This window comes from Chrysochloris asiatica, unplaced genomic scaffold (assembly GCF_000296735.1).
Source record: "Chrysochloris asiatica unplaced genomic scaffold, ChrAsi1.0 scaffold00063, whole genome shotgun sequence".
Lineage (NCBI taxonomy): Eukaryota > Metazoa > Chordata > Mammalia > Afrosoricida > Chrysochloridae > Chrysochloris > Chrysochloris asiatica.
The window spans coordinates 11,277,552-11,300,928 of record NW_006408581.1 but is presented as its reverse complement, the minus strand read 5'-3'; the positions used below and the strand labels follow the sequence as shown (position 1 = coordinate 11,300,928).

The window sequence follows — 23,377 nt, the reverse complement described above, 5'->3', positions numbered from 1 at the left end:
CGCTATGAGTCGGAACCGACTTCACGGCACATAACAACAACAACAACACTGTTTAAATAAATGTATCAGGGAAACATTTCCTAAGACACATTTTCTTAAAGATTAAAAAATGCTTAAAACTAAGTCCCAATATATAATTACTTCTTTTTTCTCCTCTTCTTTCTGCCTGTCATCCATTCTTCCTTCCATCTCTTTTTTCCCCACAATAGAATGGTAAAAATAAAATTATAAGAGTAAAATAATCTTTTTCAGTTGTTGTTTCATTTTAGTTATTAGAATTTCACACAAAGTTAAAATTTCCAAATTCTATAATCATTATAAATCTTTTCCTTTAATATGTCAGATGAATTATATTTAAGTGTCTTCTTCTACAAGATGGTTTATTTTCTACTTATATGTTGTATGTAGTTTGATAAACATAAAGCGGTAGTCATATTTAAATAATAGGTTGCAACAATGTTTTAAACGTAATAAGTATTAGTAAGAGACTAACAAATAGGCATTACTAATAATCGATGAAATAAAATTAAATAGTTTTAGTTCATTTTCCTTTATACACAGGCTTAACCTTTTATTTCTTTTGCTTCATATTAAATACTGAGTTTTAAACATAACTTTTAGACTGTTGATTAGTTATATTATTAATGCCCAATAGCAAGAGAGTGTAAATGTAATGTCAGAATAATAATACAAATGAATTTTATATTACACTTTCAAATGATGATAGATACTAATGATGGAAATTATACTGACAGGAGTGTCTTAATATTTGTGTTGATTAATATTATATATTTTAATAAATTTAAAATGATATTATGGTTGAAAGTCAATGAAGAAACAATATCCATAGGAATTATTTAACTATATGCATTTTACATTTTCAAATTACCTTTGATGGAACACTTTTTCTGTCCTGTTTGTGATGTGTAATTTCATATACTGTTGTCTCTCCTAAGGACAATAATTACTTGATTCAGTTCTTGGATAAAATGATCTGTCACCATTGTTTGCTTTAAAGGATTTTTGCTCTAAAAAAAACCCAAAAAAAACTTTAACACTGAATACTGAGAGAAAAATTAAGGCACAGGGGACTTCAGTCCAGCTGTTGTGGTATAAATCAATATTTAAAATGCACAATAGTGATTTTTCTTCCCCAGAAAGCAGAGCTTTTGTACACTTAATTTCCTGGTTTATTAAAATATCCAACTTTGTCTGGGAAGGGCCTCTAATTAGGCTTTGGTTTCTGTTTAAGTTTAGTACTCAGTAATGGTTGTGTAAGAGTAGACATGACTGTATTTTAATATTTAATTCCTAAGTCCTGTTGGTGTTTGCTGAAGTTGTGAGTTTCTTGAATGGACAGCAACCATATTCCTGGTTGATTTAAGGATTTGCTGCTTACTGAGTTATTCTTTAATAGCTCATTAAAGCAAACAATGAAACATTTCCAAGTATTCATATCTAGGAAGGGATCACAATCCCATTGATTCTAAATATAGGGCTTAGTGAAAAAAAAAAAAAAAAAAAAGCTTCCTTTCTCCAAACTCTTGTTTGCAGGCTAGGAGCCTTTGGATATACCCCCTTACTGACTAAACTCTTCCATGTATTTCATTTATGTCCTAGAAGGTAATGCCTTGAAATTCTCTTTTACCATTTTATTACAGTGTTTGGTTTATGGTGAGACTATCATTTATTCTGATACTACATACCAAATGCACTGCTTTTGCAAAACCTGTTTTCCTTGTGCTCACATGCCCCTTTTCAAATGTCTATCTTGTGCCTCTGGCCCCCAGGGTGATGCATTGCCTGGGTGAAGTCATAGCAGAATCACAATGTCAATGTCAAGTTGGTAGCAACACACCACTTTGCCTCCGATCTTCCTGTTTCTTCTGACTCACTACCAAAAACTAAGGCTAGAGGTTAAAGAATGCGATTTATTAAATAATTCAAGTCATTAACCTGCAACCTACCAACCTATGGCAGCCTATTAAATTTACTCTGCCATGCTTCATGTTTGGTGTTTACTAATACTAAAGCATAATGCCTGTTTGCTTTACTTTTATTGCTACACACAAATGCAGTGTGGAAGGAGGAGGGAGAAAAAAAGGTGACAGGATTCACGCAAGGGGACAATAAGAGCAGCAGATTCACTTGCATAAAGAAGATTGAAGCCTCTCCTCCCTCCCTCCATCTCTCCGTATAGGCCCCAGTGCACATCTGCGTCACTTACAGGGGAGGAGGAGGCGCTGAGGCTGAGAGAAAATTGTACTGTGAGGACCTTGACAGCTTCACAGGCGGGCTTTTCCTTTTCTTCCCTCCTTATATTTTCTGGAATATATATTTTTCTCTTTTACAAGCTGACTCTATAAAACCACCCCTTCTCGCCTTGCAGAAGGCATTTGACTTTCTCAGAGATAGCTGGCAAGCTTTCAGACTATATCCTTGGAGAGGCCAGGGACAGGGGCGCAGGTGCACAGAGAAGACTAAGGAGTGCGCTTCTCTAGGACTTGGGCTCTCTGTCTCTCTGAGCTTTCCAGGCACTGAACTCAGACCTGCTAGGGCTGGAGCACCACCTTTTCGGCCAAGGCTCTGCCAAGGGTGCATCCAGTGAGATATACACAGCTGCCGCCGCCTCAAAAGCTTCGGAGAGCGCCTAGACCTACCTCCTTCGCGCATCTCCAGCCTTACAGGCATCCCTCCCTGCCATCACCACGGGGGCCCCAGCGTGAGGATCACAGATTCTCAGCCCTGGGTGCTCTGCTGCTGCCTCAATTTGCTGTCGACCGGTTCCCAACGTCCAGGTCCAGAGAACCTGCCGGCTGTTCAGCAGCGCGGCTTTGCGGTCCGCGCACCAGTCTTCGCAAGGCAGGGCGCACAGCCCACAGCGCCTTGAGTCTCTCTCGGACACAGAGGGCGCTTCCCGCCTCCCTCTCTGCCCCGGCGCTCTTCTGGCCTCCCCCACCTGCTGGCGGGTCTCCTGATTCCTTAGCTGCCATCCCTCTGCCTTCCTTGTGTGCAGCATGTCAGGCTCAGGGCGAAAAGACTTCGATGTGAAGCACATTTTGAGACTTCGCTGGAAACTCTTCAGCCACCCTTCACCTTCCTCCAGTGGTTCGGCCGGGGGCGGCTGCCTGCAACAGGACAGCAGTAGCAGCTTCGAGCACTGGGGACCCAGTCAAAGCCGCTTGCTCAAGAACCAAGAGAGAGGCAGTGTGAGCGCTTTCTGGAAGAAGCCTTCCACCTCTTCCTCTTCATCATCTTCCTCTTCATCGTCTCCCTCTTCTTTCAACCCACTGAATGGCACACTGTTGCCAGTGGCCACAAGGCTTCAGCAAGGGGCACCTGGACAGGGTCCCCAGCAGCCGGCCAGGACGCTCTTCTATGTGGAATCCCTAGAGGAGGAGGTGGTGTCAGCCATGGACTTTTCTGGACAACAAGAAAAAGAGCTGGTCCTACAAGAGCTCAAAGTGGAGCCAGCCCACTCTAGCCAGGCAACAGGTGAAGCATGTGGACACAGGTACCGTAAGTCCTCACGGGTCCTTCAAGCATCTTCCAGTTTCATTCATTTCCCCGTGTGCTCTTAGAGTTTCTAAACCTGAAACTTTCAGGTCACAATTTTTGGTGAAGTGATGCCAGTTCCCCTTTGCATGACCTGAAATTGTAGTATCTTTGAAAGTTTGCTTGTTAATTTCTAATTCTATTTCCTTATACATATGTCTTTGTGTGTGTGTGTGTGTGTGTGCGCACGCGCGTGTGCGCGTGCCAGTTTTCAGAGTTGTAACCACAAATTGAACATGCACGGATTTTGTTAACTTTTTAGATAAATGATTCTCAAATTTCTGAGATGAGACTAATCGTGTCATTAAATGACAGTAGACTACTTTTTACCTGATGTGCTGCAAAACCTACTTTAAAACCATCAAATTGCATCTCAGATCCTGGCCCTGCATCTAGCTTAACAAATTTCTAGGATCCCTCTGACTTGAGTCTATAGTCTAAAATTAATGAGGGGTACAAATTATATCACCAGACAACATTATCTTATAGTTCTCGGACTTCTATGAAATACCGTGTCAATATTATTTATCCTGATTTCCCTTTTAGCCCTTCTACTTTGTGTTCACTTTTGCCTTGTTCAGAGTAAATCCAGAATTAAACTGTTGCTGAGTCCCTTTGGATTTAACAATCATGATTTGTTGGCCGAGTATTGGGATTAGGTATCCATAGCAGTCAAGGTGAACATGTATTTCCAGTTTATTCCCAATATCATACTTGTTTTTATCTAATTTTTGCTGTTTATAAGATGTATACAAAATCTGTCAAATAAGTAAATCTCCTTTGAATTTTTACATTTTTTGAGAATTTATATTATTATTCTGTACTTCACCATGACTGGCATTTGCATATAGTGAAGACATGAAAAGATTTTCATTGAAAGTCATATGATATCAGGGTATATTATTGAAGAAAAAAACATCAGAGTGATACAGGAAAATTACAATAAATATGTTAATAACTTTTAATGATTTCTCAAGAAAACAATTGGATAAGTAAACAACTTTTTAACAGTTAATGATTGAATCAGCTGTTTAAAACTAAGTTGTAAAAACAAATAATATGTATAGGTGTTCTTTATGTTGACACAAGTGGACTAAGTTTGAGCCACAACAAAATTATTCCTAAAAATTTTCACCTGACTATGGAGATTTACAATGTATTTTAAGAGCCTTGAAGATTGTCTAATATTAATTGGAAGATAATAAAAGAGTCTTATGACATTTGATATAATATGAGAATCCTTCACTGAGGGATATGTTTATTTTTATAATTTTCAAATAAGTAGAAGTTCTCCCCATTGCATATTGTTAGTTCTGTTGAATCAGTTCTGACTCAAAGCAACCCTGTATAGAGGCTGTAAGTCTTTGTGGAACAGAAGTCTCACCTTTTTCCTGTAGAGTGGCTAGTGGCCTCAAACTGCTGTGGTTAGCAGTCCAGTGTTTATCCTGCACAACAACCATGGTCCTATACATATGGTTGTTGTTGTTGTTAGTGCCTTCGAGTCAGTTTTGTCTCATAGCAATACTATAGAGGGTTTTCAAGGTTCAGTGGGGGGCTTTGAACCACTGAACTTGTGGTTAGCAGTCTGGGGCTACTAGTTAGTAAAATATTTTAGCAAAATAATTATAATTTTGGATCCAAGGAAGTTCTTTGATTTAAAAATTTATTAGTTACCTATCATTTTATGCCTTGTTTTTTCCCTTATAAAAAAAGTTGGTCCTTATTCCTTTTGGAAAAAAGTCATTTTTTCTCAAAATAAATTGGAGAAAACTATTAATGAATACTTAGCAATTCACCTTATATAATTAAAACAAATTAGGTTAAATGCTTACTAATTACTACTCTATAAAAAATGATATTTTGGTAGCTCAGACAGTTATGAAAAATAATAGATTAATAGTTTTTTAAAATTTATTTCAGTTTTGTAAAGCATTCAATTCACACTGAAATATCTGAAATTCTAGGGATATAAGATGTTGAAAATATATAAAGGCAATATTTGCTTTATAAAAACACATTTTTAAATAAATAATATATTTTCAGGAATAATTTCTTCAGATTACCATGCAAACTAGAAAACTTGAAAATACAGATTTATAATGAACAAGCACCTAAAAAAAAACCAATTAATAGCTCAATTTAAAAAATTTGAATATAATATTGTGTTTTCAGTCACAAACAGTTGTAATTGTTAATCATTCTGAAAATAAGAGACTGCCAATCAAAATCATCATTGTTCTGAGAAACTGTGTATCCTATGATAGCTTGCATGCAGGATATATTGAAAATCAGGTGTAATTTTATTTTACAAGTCATAATAATATTTAAATGCTTTAGATAAATCTGAATTTCTCACTAGACAAATCATTTAACACTGATAGTATCTGATGTATTGTGTGTTTGACGGATTTGATGGAAACTTTCATAGAGCATTGGGGCTGTGCTCATGATTGATTGAAATCACACTACTAAACTCAGCAATTAATTACTATCAATAGATATTATTCAATATGTGGTAAGAATAGAGTTTACTTCTTGGAAGAAGATACTGCATGTCCACAGTAAAACACTGATTGGAAACTTTATTACAGTTTAGAATGTTTACAAAATAATCAATAATGTGGATTTACATTTTTGCTACTATTCTATCATAACGCATTGGTAAACTACACGGTATTTACACTGATCAGAAAGTAAATTGAGTATATAAAGCCTACATGAGAATTATGATTACATATGTCATTGTTTTATTACCAAACTACAATGTCATATTTGTATTTAGCATTTTGTTTTAAGATATCTGATTTCTATGCAAAGTTTAACTTCACATATACAACACAGGTTGACTCCTCTTCATTTGGCCACATATTAGAGTACTGATTTATAAGTGTAAGTATCTCAGTTGTTTTAACCATTTGTTAGAACTTCAACTAGAGACACATCATGGAAGGTTGTCCTTAATCTCAGGATTCTACAAGGTCTAATCATTAAGAACAGAAAAAGAAAGGCAGTAGGGGTAAAATGGTGAACAGATTTGCTGCTGAACCGAACTCTGTTTTCCTTTTGTATGAACCATACACAAACTTATCTCAGTATTCTTACTGTTTGATGATCACACCACTAAGATTTCTAAGTTTTACAGCATTATACATCTGATCTATGCTATAAATAACTTTTCAATGTTCTATAAAAACTTCAATACTGAAAACTTTCTTTCCTGTCTATTCAGATGACCATATATTTTCATTGTGAATATTTTACTCCAAAATACCATATGCAGTAAACTAAGACTTATACACCACAGAAAAATATTTGTATTCTTGTAGATTGTAGAGGTGTGAATGAAGATGCCAAGTTCTTATCTGCTTGTAATTAGTTTTCTGAGTGTTTATGTGGAGCAGTCATTCCATGGCATGACGTCAGTTATTCACCATAAGCTGTACTTCAAGATTTGCACCTCTAAGCTTTGTCCTCCCCATAAACTCCTGTCTCACACACTTACATTTCTGATGGGCATATCTGGTAGATAGCAAAAAGACTTATCAACATGTACAAATCTAAATTCCTAAACTTTCTTCTCTCTTTTTCAATCTCCTTCCTCTCTACATGAGAGAATGTTGTTGTTGAGTACCGTGGAGTCGGTTCCGAGTCATAGCGACCCTGTACAGGGTTTCTGAGGCTGTAAATCTTTACAGGAGCAGAAAGCCTCATCTTTCTCCCGCAGAACAGCTTGTAGTTTCGAACTTCTGACCTTACATTTCTCAGTCCAATTAGTAACCACTACGCTACCAGAGCTCCGAGCTCTATGTATATGAGGTTGCACAAGACAGAAATCTGAGATGATATTTTTTAACTTCCTCTCCCATGTCATATCCAACACTTCACCCAGTTCAGTCACTTTTACCCAGAAATAATTCCCTTGGATTCATTTTATTTCTCTACAGCTTCCTATGTTCATCGTCTATACTTAATATAAGTACTGGACTCAAATCACACTGTCAGCAGTTCAAACCTGTCAACCACTACACTTGAAAAATATGAGGCTTTCTATTCCGTAAAGATTTACAGCTTCATAAACCCTATCCAGGGTTGCTGTGTGTTACAATTGACTCAGTGGCAGTGGGCATCTTGTTTGAAGTGAAGTGCACCTGTTGTCTGTATCGTCACCCTTCATTCATACCATTCCCCACCTTTGCGCCACTTTTGCCTGCTATAATCCATTTTCCACACTGATGTCAATACAAACTGTAAAATGATCATTGATACTGTCTTCCAATTCCCTCTCTATTCATTTTGTTTTCTCCAGACGATTTCCCTTAAGTCTGTGGTCACAATATATACCATGGACCACGAAGCTCAGAGTGATCTGTCTAGGTGTTTAATATGCCATCCTTTTCCTCATCCTCTGCCTTGACAGAACCAAATTTTCTTGTTTTTTTACTATTTCCTCACTGACTCTAGACCTTAAATACATGTTTGATTTCCACATATATCTATTTCTTTTTCCTTAACACCCTCTGACAAATTCTGACAAATTTGTTCCTCTTCTTTACTGAAAAGTCTTGAATATAAATCATGGAACTTGATAATATAAGCATTTCTTGATCTCAGAATAATTTGTATTTCCCTGTTTTGTTTTCTTATATTAGCTGCTATCTACTTCCTTCTCAATTTATAATTGTAGAATTGCTTTTATTGTTGTTAAGTGCCGTCAAGTAGGTTCCAACCCATAGCGACCCTGTATAGAGTTTCTGAGGAGCTGCTGGTGAGCTTGAACCACCGACCTTGCAGTTCAAATGTCCTTGCAGTCTTGTGCATTAACCCATAGTGCCACACCAGGACTCCTAATTGTAAAGTATATGATATTAATTTCTGTGTTGATTTGATTGCTTTACTATAACTGTTACTCCCAACTAAACAGGGGTGTGTCTGTCTTATCTGCCATGATATCCTTCTCATGGATCATGTTAATAAATATTGTTGAACAAATCTATATTTTGGCATAATTATGTATCATTCTGATACAATGATTACATAGATTTGTTTGTTGTTGTTAGGTGCCATTGAGTCGGTACCAACTCATAGCGACCTTATGCACAACAGAATGAAACACTGCCTAATCCTGGGCCAAGCTTACAATTGCTGCCATGCTTGAGGCCGTATAAGAAGACTACAATTTAAAGAGAGTAGTTTATCTGCCCAGAATCAAAGGCTTTTTACTAGTAGAGTTGGTCTTTTCCTCATTGTTGTCTAAATCAAGACATCATACTATAATTCAATGTGCTAGTCTGCTTAAAACAAACAAACAAACAAACAAAAGAGGTTCCTACATGAGATGTAAAAGCAGTTCTCTTAATTTCTTTTTGAAAATTATGTTTGCATTTTAATGTTTAAGACAGGTTTCTTCAGATGGCAATGCTGGAGAAGGAAGGCTCCATCACAGAGAACTTTTTAGCCCAAATTATCAAAGACACCATTATTTTGTTCATATTTATAGTACATTTTGCTTTATAATTAAGGCAAAGTATGAAGGAATATTACAGATAAGAAATATAATAAATCTGGAGCTCAAAAGAGAGCTTCATTATACAAAATATACTTTTGATGAACTGTATAGTCATCCTAACATTATTTGCCCTCTTCTCTGGTAGCATAGTGGTTACAAATCGGGCTGCGAACCACAAGGTCAGCAGTTCAAAACTACTAGCTGTTCCGTGGCAGACAGATGAGGCTTTCTGCTCCCGTAAAGATTTACAGCCTCGGTAACCCTGTACAGAGTCGCTATGAGTTGGAACTGACTCCACAGCACATAACAACAACAACAACATAGTCAACCAAAGAGGTAATATGCTTTGAAAATCCTATAGAGGTTATCCTGGGAGTGGTGGTGGTGGTGGTGGTGGTGGTAGTGTGCTGTGGAGTCGGTTCCAACTCATAGCAACCCTGTGCAGGGTTTTCAAGGCTGTCAATTCTTGCAGGAGCAGAAAGCCTCATCTTTCTCCCATGGAACAGCTGGTAGTTTCAAACTGCTGAGTTTGAGGTTAGCAGTCTTATTCATAACTACTATGCTACCAGAGTAGAACCAGACATTTGTTTAGCATGAAAAAGAAAAAGCCCTGTTTCAATCAAATGGAAGACCAATTTAAAAATTAATAAGGGACAATGTAGTCAGGAAATCAATTCTCAAATTGTGCATCTGTGAAACACTAAAATAAAATACTATACATTCCATTTCCCCACCCCTCAATTTCAGACTGAAAAATAGTATAATGGAGGAACTTTATTGAATTTACATATATCTTTGCTAATTTGTCCTAGATTTGAGTATTTGATAGTCTATTGTTTATCTAAATCAAACTAGCATAAAATTATAACTGGTTTGGGATAAGCTTTTGTTTCTTCTTTTATGATGAATTTATTAGTGTTCATGGTGTCTCTAAAGGTAGGTCACAACTTCTATGCACTCTCTTGTGAGCAAATTTTCTTCAGGCAAGATCTTAAAAGAAAAGGAAACAGGATCACAAGGTTGCATTTAAAGGAATCTAGAACCTCAGCTCTGTCTGAGAAAAAGATGTGGCCAAAAATGTTACTTGAAATAATAATTACAACTTTTCATTATAAAAAAAGAAATATTAATGGAGAAATCATATTCTAGTACTATTTAGTGAGTAACTTAAGGAGCTATGATTTTTAGCCTTACTTAAAATACTGTTTTAGCATAATTATTTTAAAAGCTCACAATTCAATCAAATCAGCCTTTGGCTACAATAGAACGCAGTATAGATCAGATGTTTTCATCATTTTCTTATAAATCTTCAAAAGAGAAATTACATATCTGTAGATGAGTGACTTCTAATAACGACATATTAAGCACAATGTCATTGTTTTTAACCATTTTGTCTTCTAAAATACACGGAATATTGATCTACAGAGTAATTTAGAATTAAGTCAAGGTGTTGAATATAAAAATGTGTCACATATTAAACAAAGCCTCAAAATAATGACCAATACATCACTTCATTAATTTTAGTGTGTTGTCCAAAATAACTTTAAGTATTTTTATAGTGGTGTTTTAAAAAAATAACTTGGAAGTTACAAATTAAAAAAAAATATATAGGCCAGATAATAATCACTTCACATCTTTTCATTAGAAATAAATTAAGAGAGAACTACCTGATGTAGATGCAAAGAAAAATGAACAGAATTATGTTTGGTTTTCCAGGTCTCTCAAGACAAGGATGAGTGAAATTTGGACTAATTGGTTAACTCCATTTGCTGATTTTTCTGTCCAAAATCTGAAAATAAATTAATCTAATTACTTAGGAAGGCTCTATTCAGGCAAACCTGTCCAGAAAGTGTGTTGTGTATTATGATTCTAGGAGTTTGAGAAAAACCTGTTTCTAATGGAAAGTTTGTGAGGCATATCAGTTTTATTAAAGATACTCTCATGGAAACAATGCTTACTGAAAACTGTCTGAGTTTCTTCAGTAATAGCAAAAATTGGAATCCGTCTTTGTTAATTCTAAATTAATTACTCAGGTATTCTTCACCCATTTTTTTTTTGGCATTATTATAGGCAATCTCTAACTTATTCCTTATAGTACTTGATTGTTGATAGTGTCCTGCTATAGCATCCTCACATCTTTTTGCTTAGTGAAGTTCATAGACATTTGCCTATGAAAATGGACATTTCCATCTTTCTTATCTCATTTGTGACCCATGTTAGGTGCCACCGAGTTGGTTCAAATTCCTAGACTACATGTGCAACAGAAACACTGCCTGGCCTCTTCATCCTCACAAGTATGGGTATGTTTGAACCCACTGTCACTGATGATGTGTCAGTACATCTTCTTGGGGGCCTTCCTCTTTTTCTCTGACTCTCTAATTTTCCAAGTGTGATGTCTTTTTATGCAGACTGGTCCTTCTAGACAACATGTTCTAAGAAATAGAAGTTCAGTCTCACCATCCTCATTTCTAAGAAGCATTCTAGCTGCAATTGTAAGACAAATTTATTTGTTCTTCTGGAAGTCCATGATACTCTCAATATTCTCTAGTAGCATAATTCAAGTGCATTGATTCTTCTATGACCTTTCTTATTCATCGGCCAGGTTTCACAAGCATCTGATGTGAGTGAACAAGGCTTGGGACAGGTGCACTTTAGTCCTCCATGTGACATCTTTATTCTTTAATGCTTTAAAGATGTCTTTTTCAGAAAATCTGCCTAATGCAATATGTTGTTAGATTTCTTTATTGTTGTTTCCATGAACATTGTTTGTGGATCCAAATCAAAATGAAGTCTTTGACAACTTTGATCTTTTCTCTGTTTATCATGATGCTAATTATTGGTCTAGTTGTGAGGATTTTCATTTTATTTCCTTTAAGATACATTCAGTACTAAATTGTAGCCTTTGACTTTCATCAGTATGTATTTCAAGTCCTCTTCACTTTCATCAAGGAATGTTGTGTCTTCTGAATATTGCCTTCCTCCAATCCTGATTATGCCTTCCTATTCATATAACCCTGTACAGGGTCGCTATGGGTCGGAACCGACTCGACGGCACTTAACAACAACAACAACATTCATATAATCCAGTTTCTGTGATTATTTACTCAGCATGCATAGATTTTCTCAGAATATATATGATGAAAGGATACAACCCTGGTATATACCTTTCTGATTTTACATCATTTAGTATCCCTTTGTTCTGTTAGAAAAATTGCCTCTTGGTCTATGAACAGGTTCCTCATAACCAAATTAAGTGTTCTAGAACACTCATTTTTGTAATGTTATTCTTACATTTTATGATCCACACAGTCCAATGATTTCACATAGTTAATAAAGCATATACAACCATCTTTCTGATAGTCTCTTCTTTCATTCAAGATCTGTCACCAGCAATCATATCCCCAGTTCCACATTTTCTTCTTAATCTGGTTTATATTTCTGGAAGCTACCTGCCAATATACTGCTGAAATAGTTTTTAAATTATCTTCAGCATGATTTTACTAGCATGTGATATGAATATTGTTTGATGTTTTCTTCATTTCACTGAGACACCTTTCTTTAGAATAGGCACATATATGGATATGTTTCAATTGGTTGTCTTCTTCCAAATTTCTTGTTATACAGTAAGTGCTTTCAGGGCTGCATCAGTTTGCAGAAACATATTAATTTGTATTGTGTAAATTCCTTGAGCCATTTTTTTTTTATAATGTCTTTAATGCAGTGTGGACTTCTTCCTTCAATACCATACGTTTTGATCATATGCTACTTCTTGGGGTAATTGTACATCAACCATTGGTACAGTGACTACATCTATTCCTTCCATCATCATTTCATGCTTCCTGCATAATTCAGTATTTCATTCATAGAATCCTTCAATATTGCAGCATGAAGCACGGATTTTTTCTTTAGTTCTTTCAGCTTCAGAAATGCTGAGCACTTTCTTCTTCTCTTCCGTTTTTTAACTCCAGGTCTTTGCATATTTCATTATAATACTTTACTTTGTCTTCTTGAGCTGCCTTTGAAATTTTCTGTTCAGTTGTTTTACCTCAGCATTTCTGCCAGTCATTTTAGCTTTTCTATGTTCAACAGCAAATTTCAGAGTCTCTTCAAATAGGATACTTACCTTCCATTGGGAGACCCTGGTTTGATTTCCAGCTAATGTATCTTGTACATAGCCACTACCCGTCTGTCAGTAGAGATTTATGTATCTCTATGTTATGAATCGGGCTGCGAACCACAATGTCAGCAGTTCGAAACTACCAGCTGTTCTGCGGGAGAACAATGAGGTTTTCTGCTCCCGTAAAGATTCACAGCCTCAGAAACCCTGTACAGGGTTGTTATGAGTTAGAACTGACTCCATGCCACATAACAACAACAAGAAGAACAATGTTGCTGCACAAGGTTTCAGTAGAGATCCAGACTAACATAGGCAGAAAGGACTGGCAATCTATGTCTGAAAACCAGTTAAATTAAAAACCCCTGAATCACAAAGACCCAATCTACAACCAGCCATAGTGACAGCACAGACCCAGGAAACATTTATTTTATAGGATAAACACTAAAATGCAAATCACTAGCTTGGCAGTTTGAGCCCACCAGCTGCTCTGCTGGAGAAATGTAAGGCTCTCTGTTCCCCAAAAGATATACAACTTCAGAAACCCTATACAGAGTTGCTATGAGTCAGAGCTGACTCAAGGGCACTTAACAACAACAACAACAGCAATGACCACGAATCAGGAGCAAACTTTCTGTCAGCAAACAACAGCATAGTTTTAAAAAATACATGCCAATACTTCTTTGTATCTCTAAGAAAATATCTGTTTTGTTTGTTTTCTTTCTTTGGAAGATTCAACTTTTCACCAAATGTTAAGGAACCTTTATATGTCTAGTACCTTTATATGTCAGAGCTTCAGAGCAAATGGAAAAACAAAAAACATTGAGATTAAAATATTTTCTTAATTTATAGCTAACTTTTCAAGGCTGTAAGAAGAACCATTTGATAAGATTAAAGTGAAAAATAGTGCTTATTCCTATCAATTAATATGGAAAACATTACATTTCATGGAACTGGATAAAGTATTGTGAGAGGAGTCTTGCCTCATTATTCCAAAAAAAAAAAAAGTCTTAAAAGCAAGACCCCTAAGGATCAAACTAATTCTGAGTATCTTAACTGTGTTTAGACCAAATCTGAAAAACTGCTCATCTATTCAAAAACATCCAACGGGGGGAATTTTTTTTTTTACAATGTCTGACATCCAATCAAATATTTCCTAACCACAAGCCGACAAGGACAATAAAACATGTATTATGCATTATTCATATTCTTAAACAGAGGAGTAGCAAATATGAAAAGGACAACATTCAATCTTCTATGGATTAAAAACCAAAAAGGTTAGTGTATTTGAGGTGAAAAATATATTTCATTAAATTAATGACAGAGTAGAGGTATCAGAAAAAAGTATAAACTTGAGATATAGAAATGAAATTTCTCAAAATTAAAGAGAAGAAATGCAAAGAACATCAGTAAGTTTTCTGATTTAAAAAATACACAGGAAGACAATGCCTACTGTATATGTAATAAGAATTTCTAAAGAAGTGGAAAAGAGGGACAAAAAAGCATTTGAAGAAATTATGACTGAAATTTGATCTAAAGTAAAAATCTACAGATTTGGGTATCTTAATATATTTCAAGTACAAGAGACCTGGAGATTACTACAATAACCACAATGCTCAAAAACAATGACATAGGGTTAACAAAATTTACTCATTTAAAATTACAAGATTTATTTAACGGAAAAAAAAAAAAAAGCTTGAGTTATGGACACAATGTTGGTGTTGTTGTTACATGCCGTTGAGTTGGTTCTAACTCATAGATACCCTGTATAGGTTTCCAAGGTGGGTTTGTACTGCTAAACTTGTGGTTTGAAATCCAGTTCTGATCCTACAGTGCCACACCTGAATCTCACAAAATGGAAGTCAGCACTCTGGAGAGCAATAGTCACAGAAAGATAGTTATAAAGCTACATCAGGAGCTTAGGTTACAATATTCTAATCAGTGGGCTAGCAATTTGGAAAGCTGGAATCAAGGCAGCTCAAACCAGATCCTGTAATATGATTGGCTTAAGACAGATGTTGTTGTTTAGTGCTGTCGAGTTAATTCCAACTCGTAACAATATACATAACAGTATAGGATTTTCAATGAACAGCTGGTGTGTTTGAACTGCCAACTTGTTGTTTGAAGTCCTGTGTTGATCCTTCAATACCACATAAGGTGTCCTAAAGACAGGTAGATACATTGAATTAGATACAACACATACTGTCAAAATTCATGACTATAGGAGGCATGCAACTTATGGTTTCAAATTGATTATATGAGTTAAAAGATTATTCTTTCTTGAGAATGTCTCATTAACATGTCCCTAGGGATATTGTCCCTAGTGAAGTTCTTTCTGGTAACTGTTGTTACTGAAGATTTTAGAAAAAGTGGTGGCAAGATCATTCTTTCTACATCCTTAGCTTGTCAGAAGAGAGAAATATTCCCTTAGTTCATGCTTAAGTCTGTACAAAAGCTGACTTTTGCTAGACCTGACAAAATGAAACCAAAAACAAATATAAAGTTATAGCTGGGCATAACCCTGAAACAATCACCCCAGATCTTCAAGTACCTCAATTTTAGAACTCTAAATATGCTCTACTTTTGATCAAGGATTTCAGCAGAAATCCATTGATCATTTTCTTGACCATCATTGGACTTCAGGTATAAGGTTGTTTTGGATGGCTGCTTTTCAAGATCTGAGACACAACAATTACAAAAAAGTAACTGGGTGTATTCCAATGTCTTCACAATGCCATAACTTTAGCTTGTTTCTGTAGTTCTTTTAGTTGAGGCCAGTGCAATATATTGTCTGGTAATGAGAGCTAGAAAGATCAGAATGTTCTTTCCGACTCTAAATCCTCTATGGGAAATAAAATATTTTTAGTAAGGTCTAAATAATCAAGGAGATGACTATCATCATCAGGTGAATGTAACAATGTAGCTGGCTTCCAAGAGGTGAAATATTAGAAGCCAAAAGAAGAACTTTGTAAAATGTCAATAAGCTGGCTGAAAGAAGTTGAGTTAGAGTTGAATTTATAATGGCTGCCATTGCATGAGAAACATAAGTATCAAGAAAATTCCCTAAAACTTTGTCTGCTGTTTTTTGTTTGTTTGTTTGTTTTTTAACTAACCTACCAGTTCCAGTGAATTCTCTAAGGAAAAGGAGGTAGTCTTGAGCAATGAGGTTCAACTGAATACCATAATAGTCAATGAGTCATTCTTTTCCTTTGTGTTTTTGACTGAGTTGTTCTAATGAGTTTCCAGAAGTCTCATGCATGGAAAAAAATCTAAATTGTAATTGGGAAATCCTAAAGCAGGAGTATTAATAATTCATTTAATTGGGTGTCAGAATTTTAATTATCTTCAGAAAGTTGAGAGGGATCAGGTTTTGAAATTTTTAAACACTGATAAAGAAGTTGTACTAACAATAAAAAATTTGATAGCCAGGTATTGCAGTAGCCATAAAATACTAAACAACCTCAATTATTTCTTTGTACTGGGGAAAGGATAAACTAAAATGGTCTCTTTTGGGATTTACAGTGATCCACTTTGTTGAAATTATATGTCCTAAATATTTGTCCGAAGTGTGGGATAATTTTATTTTTTCCTTGTAGGCTTTGTATCTTCCTGTAGCTAAATGTTATAATAACAAGATACTATCTGTAAGACAAGCTGGTTGGGAGTTTTAATATAATAGTAAGTAATCTACATTTTATAATAATGTAAACCCTTGAGTATATGTCACAGGCTGAAAATTAGTATGTAACATTTTTAAATAGTTGGTTGGGGATTCTGTAAAATTAAAGGCATCACAGTTCAAGTATATAGTTAGTACCTCTATCTAAAGGCAAATATTGAAAGTCTGGGAGGATGAACATTATGAAAAATACACTGGATAAATCAATAAGTGTGAATTTGATCACTGCAGGAGGAACATTTTAATGGCATAAGTGAAATTTGGGAATTATCATACAGTTAACAACAAAGAGGTCCAAAACAAATCTTCAATCACAATAGTTGGAACAGGAAAGACAACAGTGTTATAAGGACTGCAGGATAGAATTGTAAAGCCTTTGGTTTAAAAGTCTTGAATTAAAGGAGCAAGTCCCTTTTTAGTGTCCCATTACAAAGGGTATTATGAAATGTTGGCAGGGGCTTACAGGTATGCATCTGAATTTTGAATTTTTCAATTTAAAAATCCTTTTTAAAGTTTCCAGACTTTTGGTAATAAAAGTATACATTAGTCCAATGTTCATTTCTAAAAGTCCTTTGTTGAAATGGATGTCTTCCTCCAGACTATGTTTGTATTTGTTGAAATTGTAGAGTAATATCTTTATTTTGTTTGGTCGTAGCTCTTCTGTGTCTTTCACGTGTTCATCAAAGATTTGGACTAGCCTGTAGACTGTCAAAATTGGGAGCATAGTCTCAACCCAATGTATTATGTTTGAGAAACTCAGTAAACTCAGGGTATAGTCCATTAATAAATATATCATTGGAAGAAATACCTGTTCTATGGTCTTCTAGATTTAAACTTGTGTATTTTCAGATTAGTTTGGTCAATGATTTCTGTAATTTTAAACATTTTCATATTTTTCTTGTTTGCTACTGTGGCATTGCAGTTTAATGCACTGGACTGAAAGGTCAGTTTGAACCACAAGGTTGGCAGTTCAAGTTTACCAGCTGCTCCTCGGAAACCCTATAATAGGTCGCTACAAGTTGGAACCCACTCAATGGCACTTAAAAGCAGCAACAATTTACGGGAGTTAATCTTGGGAAGGAGCTCTGGTAGCATAGTGGTCACGAATCGGGCTGCGAACCGCAAGGTCAACAGTTCGAAACTACCAGCTGCTCTGCAGGATAAAGATGAGGCTTTCTGCTCATGTAAAGATTTACAGCCTTGGAAACCCTGTACAGGGTTGCTATAGGTTGGAACCATCTCGACGGCACTTAACAACAACAATCTTGGGGATGGCATCAATTAGGCTCATAATAATGACTTTAGTTTGGGCTAACATTACAGAATCATGGACGTTAGCTTTGATTTTTCAAAATTTCTCTGGATTATTCCATTTGGTCTACTCCATTTATTTGGGGCCTTTTCGGGTCCAATTAACATATTTATTAGACGATATAAATGTACTCTGCCAGGCTCATAGGTGTTAAGTAGAATTTTAAATTGTAGAATAAATTTGGGGGGATCTTTTTGAGGGATGGGACATTCCTTTATAATTGCATGAAGCTCTCCTTTAGACCAAGTAGCAAAAGTAAGAAGAGGGAGAATTTAAGGCTCATCTGGCTATTAAACCCTGAAGGAAATTCGAGGAATAGATTCAATTTTTTGTTTAGTCTCTTCCAAAGTATCGTTAGGATACTATGGCAATTCCTACTTAATACTGTCAAAGGAGTAGGATGCTGCAAAACATGACAGGACCAATCTTTCATTTAGCAATTTTTACCCTCATCTGAGTTCTAGAAATCATTGCAATGGCCATACAAAACTTACACACCACACTCACAGTTATAGCCTTTATCAAGGGGAGCTCTGGTAGCATAGTGGTTACGAAACAGGCTGCGAACCTTAAGGTCAGCGGTTCGAAACTACCAGCTGCTCTGCGGGAGAAAGATGAGGCTTTCTACTCCCGTAAAGATTTACACCCTCGGAACCCCTGTACAGGGTCGCTATGGGTCGAAACCGACTCAACGGCACTTAACAACAACAACAAAATAGGTCATAATTTAAGGTTAGAAACTCTTAGGGCATTGTTCTTTCAGGTAGGGCAAACTTTTCCCAACCTTCCTCATAGGCAGGCCTTTCTCTAGTCCTTGATCTCTCAGCCAATGGCCCCTGGGCCTGTACCATGCTCCAGTAAATATCACAAACCTCTTCTACGGCTGCTGGTGATTGTCCAAGGCAATCCACTCTGCTCTAAGCATCAACTTAAAGGCACTCAACTCTAGCTGTGTGGGTCAGCAAACCCAGCTGCTCCTATGAAGTGCCTGCAGGTACCCCATTCCATTAGCCAGTCTCCTGCCTTAAGGCACTCAGCTTTATTTCCTCTGTGGGTCTGGAAGTCCACTGCTCTGTCTTATGCTCTGGCTCTTGGTTTGTCTGATGCTGCTCCTCTGTCATTCCTCTGCTACTTCTGTAGTGTCAGTTTTGTGTCTCTGGGTCAAGAAGTTTCTAAGTGCAGAGATTTTGGGACCCATAAGAGATGCTTGGCCCTTGACTATTCTTTCTTGATGACAGTGAGATCCCCCCTCCTACTTCAGAGATGGCTCATTTTAGATCAGCTTGAGATTTCCAGGTTTTAACAATTAACTCTTTTAGCAATCATTCACAACTGAATGATATAATCTCTCAGCATCTTCCTGCACCTTCTTGTACCCAGACCCATCAGGAAAAGGTTGTTTGATAGAAGTTTACAAAGACTATGGATAGAAGCGACATTAAGTAATTCATTACATCTCAGATACTAAATTTGGGCAAACTGGGGTGGCTGCCAGAGGGGCAGAGGAGGTGAAGGGACTGTTGTTAGACACATAGCATGAAAGAATACAGAGTTCTGACATTGTAATTCCTTAGTTTGTTTGACTACTTTTAAAACACCTTCAGAGATGCAAATGTTCTTCAGTATTTCCTGGAAGATACAAGGTATTAATATAAAAGGCATCCCATTGTGTTAGATTTATTCAGTAACCTTTGGTTTATAATTTTCTGGCAGAAATGTTCATTAATGCATTTAAGCCAAATGAGCTTTACAATAGTCTTTACAAATTTAGTCTTCTAAATTTTTTTTTCTGTTAGTGCATGCCAGCATTCAGTGTATAAAACTGAACTGGAACTCTAATATTTAACTATGTAAGCTGCAGGAGTTTCTAAATAGAGCCCTGAGTGAGGTTTTGATGTGGCATTCACATCTTACTCAAATGCAAGTATTTAAAACCTAATTCACATACAGAAACTCACAATGCATGATACAGAAAATGGAATTCAACAAACTGTACTGGGCACTAGATGCTAACCTCACCAAATGTAATTTGCTAATGAACTCAACAGAGTACTTGAGAGAAGAGGAGAGAATGAAAATAAGGAAACTAGACTTACAGCTAATCTCTCTAAGAAATTAATATAGCAATCAATGTTCAGTTTGAGAGGTCTTACTTCTGGAGACCTTCTGGAGGAAGAGGGTAGGTGCTGATACCAGAGAGACTGGTAGGTATGCAGACAATAACACTCCTGCAAGTCCTGCTGATTACTCCAAAGAAATATCTTAGAATAGCAATGCTTATTCTATTTAAAATAAAAACAAGAGATTTATTTTAATCAAAAGGAGACTTGATCCAGGTACATGCTGAATCTCATAAAATGAAAATTTGCACTCTGAAGAGTAACAATTACAGTTGGATAGTTTTAAGCCTAAATCAGTAGCTTAGATAACAATATTGGTACTCTATTGATTGAGAAATGGGAAAATTTTGGAATTGAGGCTTTTAATATGATTAGTTTAAGATGGATATACTGATACAGTAGGTTAGATACCATACATAATTATAAAAATAAGTGACTATAGCAGGTACTCAAGTGGTGGTTACAAGATGATTGCAAGGCATTGCTTTTTGAAAGCATCTTATGAATAATAAATCCCTAAGGATTTATTGTTATGATATTTATGATAATCACTGTTGCTGGAGATCTTGGATAAGATACTGGAGTCAGGATAATACTTTTCTACATCCTGAGCTTGGCCGCAGAGAAAATTTCCCTAGGTTCATCATTAAGTCTTTATAAAATTAACTGTTGCTGGAGTAAAAAAAGCAGAGCTGACAAAATGTAGTAAAAGATGGAATATCAAAATGGAGCTGGGCCTAACCCCAAATAAGCCGCTCACCCCAGATCTTCAGGTACCTGAATTTTACAACCTTTGTACACCAGTGATAAAGAGAAAAGTACTAAAGATGCAGAGAAAGACAAGGTATATAGACATGGAAAAAATAAAGATGAAATAACATTTGTCATTAGACACCATGCAGGTGAGAAGACAATGGTAGTCATCTTTACCATTTGCTTTGAAAAATTTGATGCTGAAATATTCATGTTGAGTGTTTTGCTAATTACTTGAGGCAGCAGATGAGAAAGAAAGGAAATCTGTGCAGTTTGGAAGTTAGCATCTCTGCACAGAGAACACAAAATGCCTTGTTTTGTGACCACAGAGACTTTTAGTTCGAGCCATTGAGAATCATCTGAATTGCCAATATTAGAGGAGCAGCCTGGAAGCAGGAATACTTCCCATGAATTTAAACTTAAAAGAAAAAGAGTTGAACCATGCTGTCCTTTTTGCTGATTTTTCTTTATATTTTACTAATTACTTGGAGTCATCAGTAAAATCACAGTAGAACGAACTAAGCATCCATGCCTTATCTTTTTCTCAGCAGTTATAAAAGATTTACATTTATTTTGCCTAATAAATTTTGAACAACCTATGATTTTTGAGTTTAATTCCTCTCAAATGATACTTTTTAAATTATAAATTTAAATTTGTATTATTGTATGACTTTTTACGGATAACATTTCAAATGCTTTCCGAATGTCGATTTTCTTTTACTTTTCTCACATTTGACACATCTATTTGAAATCTTACTTACGGTGAAAGAGTCTCTTTTATTTGTGTGCCTTTGACAAGGTTCCCAAGAGAAACAAAATTATTGATATATATATATATGTGTGTGTGTGTGTGTGTGTGTGTATTTATTTCAAGGGATTGGCTCACATAATTGTATAGTCTGGACAGTTCAAAATCTATAGGTCAGGTTGACAGGCTGGAGACTTCAGCTGGCTCACAAAATTAGATGTATATGTGTGGGGAGGTGGGTGAGGGGGTGGATAGGTTAGGGTTAGGCTTACGTTTAGAGTTAGGGTTAGGGATAGGGATAGGGGTCTGAAAAGTCTAAAATTTTCAGGTTAGGTGGAAAACTAAGACCTATAGGCCACACAATGGGGAAAGTGTACAGCTGAATAAGAGTTTTGCCTAAATACATATTTACAGTCTTAAGGCAGATCACACCCTAAATTTCTATCATGATTACATTATAGAAATTGATTCCATTCATTTTTTTTACATTCCATTATAAAACAACAAATAGTCTGGTAGTTGGTCAAACCACTGTGAATCATAGCTTGTCTAAATTGACACATAAAATTTACCATCACACTGTGCTTACTCACAAGATTTTTGTCTTATAGCAAATTTTTGTCTTAACTGTCTATTTCATATTTATCAACAGACTAGAAAAATGTTAGGTCATTGTAATGCCACAAACTGAAAATGTGTATAGTGTATGTTGTTGTTAAGTGCCGTTGAGTCGGTCTGACCTATAGTTACCCTATATAGTGTTTCTGAGGAGCAGCTGGTGAGCTTGAACTACCAAGCTTGCTGTTCAAACCAACTTTGCAGTCCAGTGCAATAACCTAGACAACCACACAAGGTATGGTGGTGGAGGTGTTGGTGGTGTGCCGTGGAGTTGGTTCTGACTCATAGCGACGCTGTATAGGGTTTCAAGGCTGTAAATATTTATGGGAGCAGAAAGCCTCATCTTTCTCCCATGGAATAGCTGGTAGTTTTGAACTCCTGACCTTGAGGTTAGCAGTCTGACTCTTAACCACTATGCTCTTGACACAAGTTATACATATTAAAAATTAGATGTTTATAGCATGTATTTCTCTAAGTAAATATGTTTTACATTATTCTAATATATCCATATCTTATGCATATGCTAACTAAGAGTGGTTTAGTGAGGCAATTGAAAATACCATGACTTGGGTCTGGCATACCTTAGTCCTCCAATTGACAATTTTGCTCTATAAAGAGGTCTTTCCAGCAACATTGTCTAATGCAATGCATTGTTTGATTTCTTGACTGCTACTTTTATGACCGTTGATTGTGGATCCAAACAAAAAGAAGTCTTTGAAAACTTTAATTTTTTCTCCATTCATTATGATATTATTTACTGGTCCAGTTGTGAAGATTTTCATTTTCTTTACATTGAAATGTAACCCATACTGAAGGCTGTGAATTGTGTTTATGAGGAACTTATACATGGACCAAGAGGCAATTGTTTGAACAGAACATGAGAACACTAAATGATTTAAAATTAAGAAAGGTGCCCGACAGGGTTGTATTCTTTCACCATACTTATTTAACCTATATGCTGAGCAAATAATC

At 36.0% G+C, this 23,377-nt stretch overlaps 1 protein-coding gene across 2 annotated transcripts in view; it reads left to right on the top strand.

Annotated features, from left to right (window-relative positions):
- The first annotated feature begins 2,221 nt into the window (after positions 1-2,221).
- Positions 2,222-23,377, top strand: part of KLHL1 (kelch-like family member 1) — a 514,835-nt gene continuing 493,679 nt past the window's right edge. Inside the window, exon 1 of one of the 2 annotated variants that reach the window (XM_006864306.1) lies at positions 2,222-3,514. In XM_006864306.1, coding sequence (XP_006864368.1) covers positions 3,018-3,514 — 497 coding nt within the window. In that variant the 5' untranslated portion in view covers positions 2,222-3,017. The remainder of the gene's footprint in view (positions 3,515-23,377) is intronic. The other variant, XM_006864307.1, reaches the window with a different exon arrangement.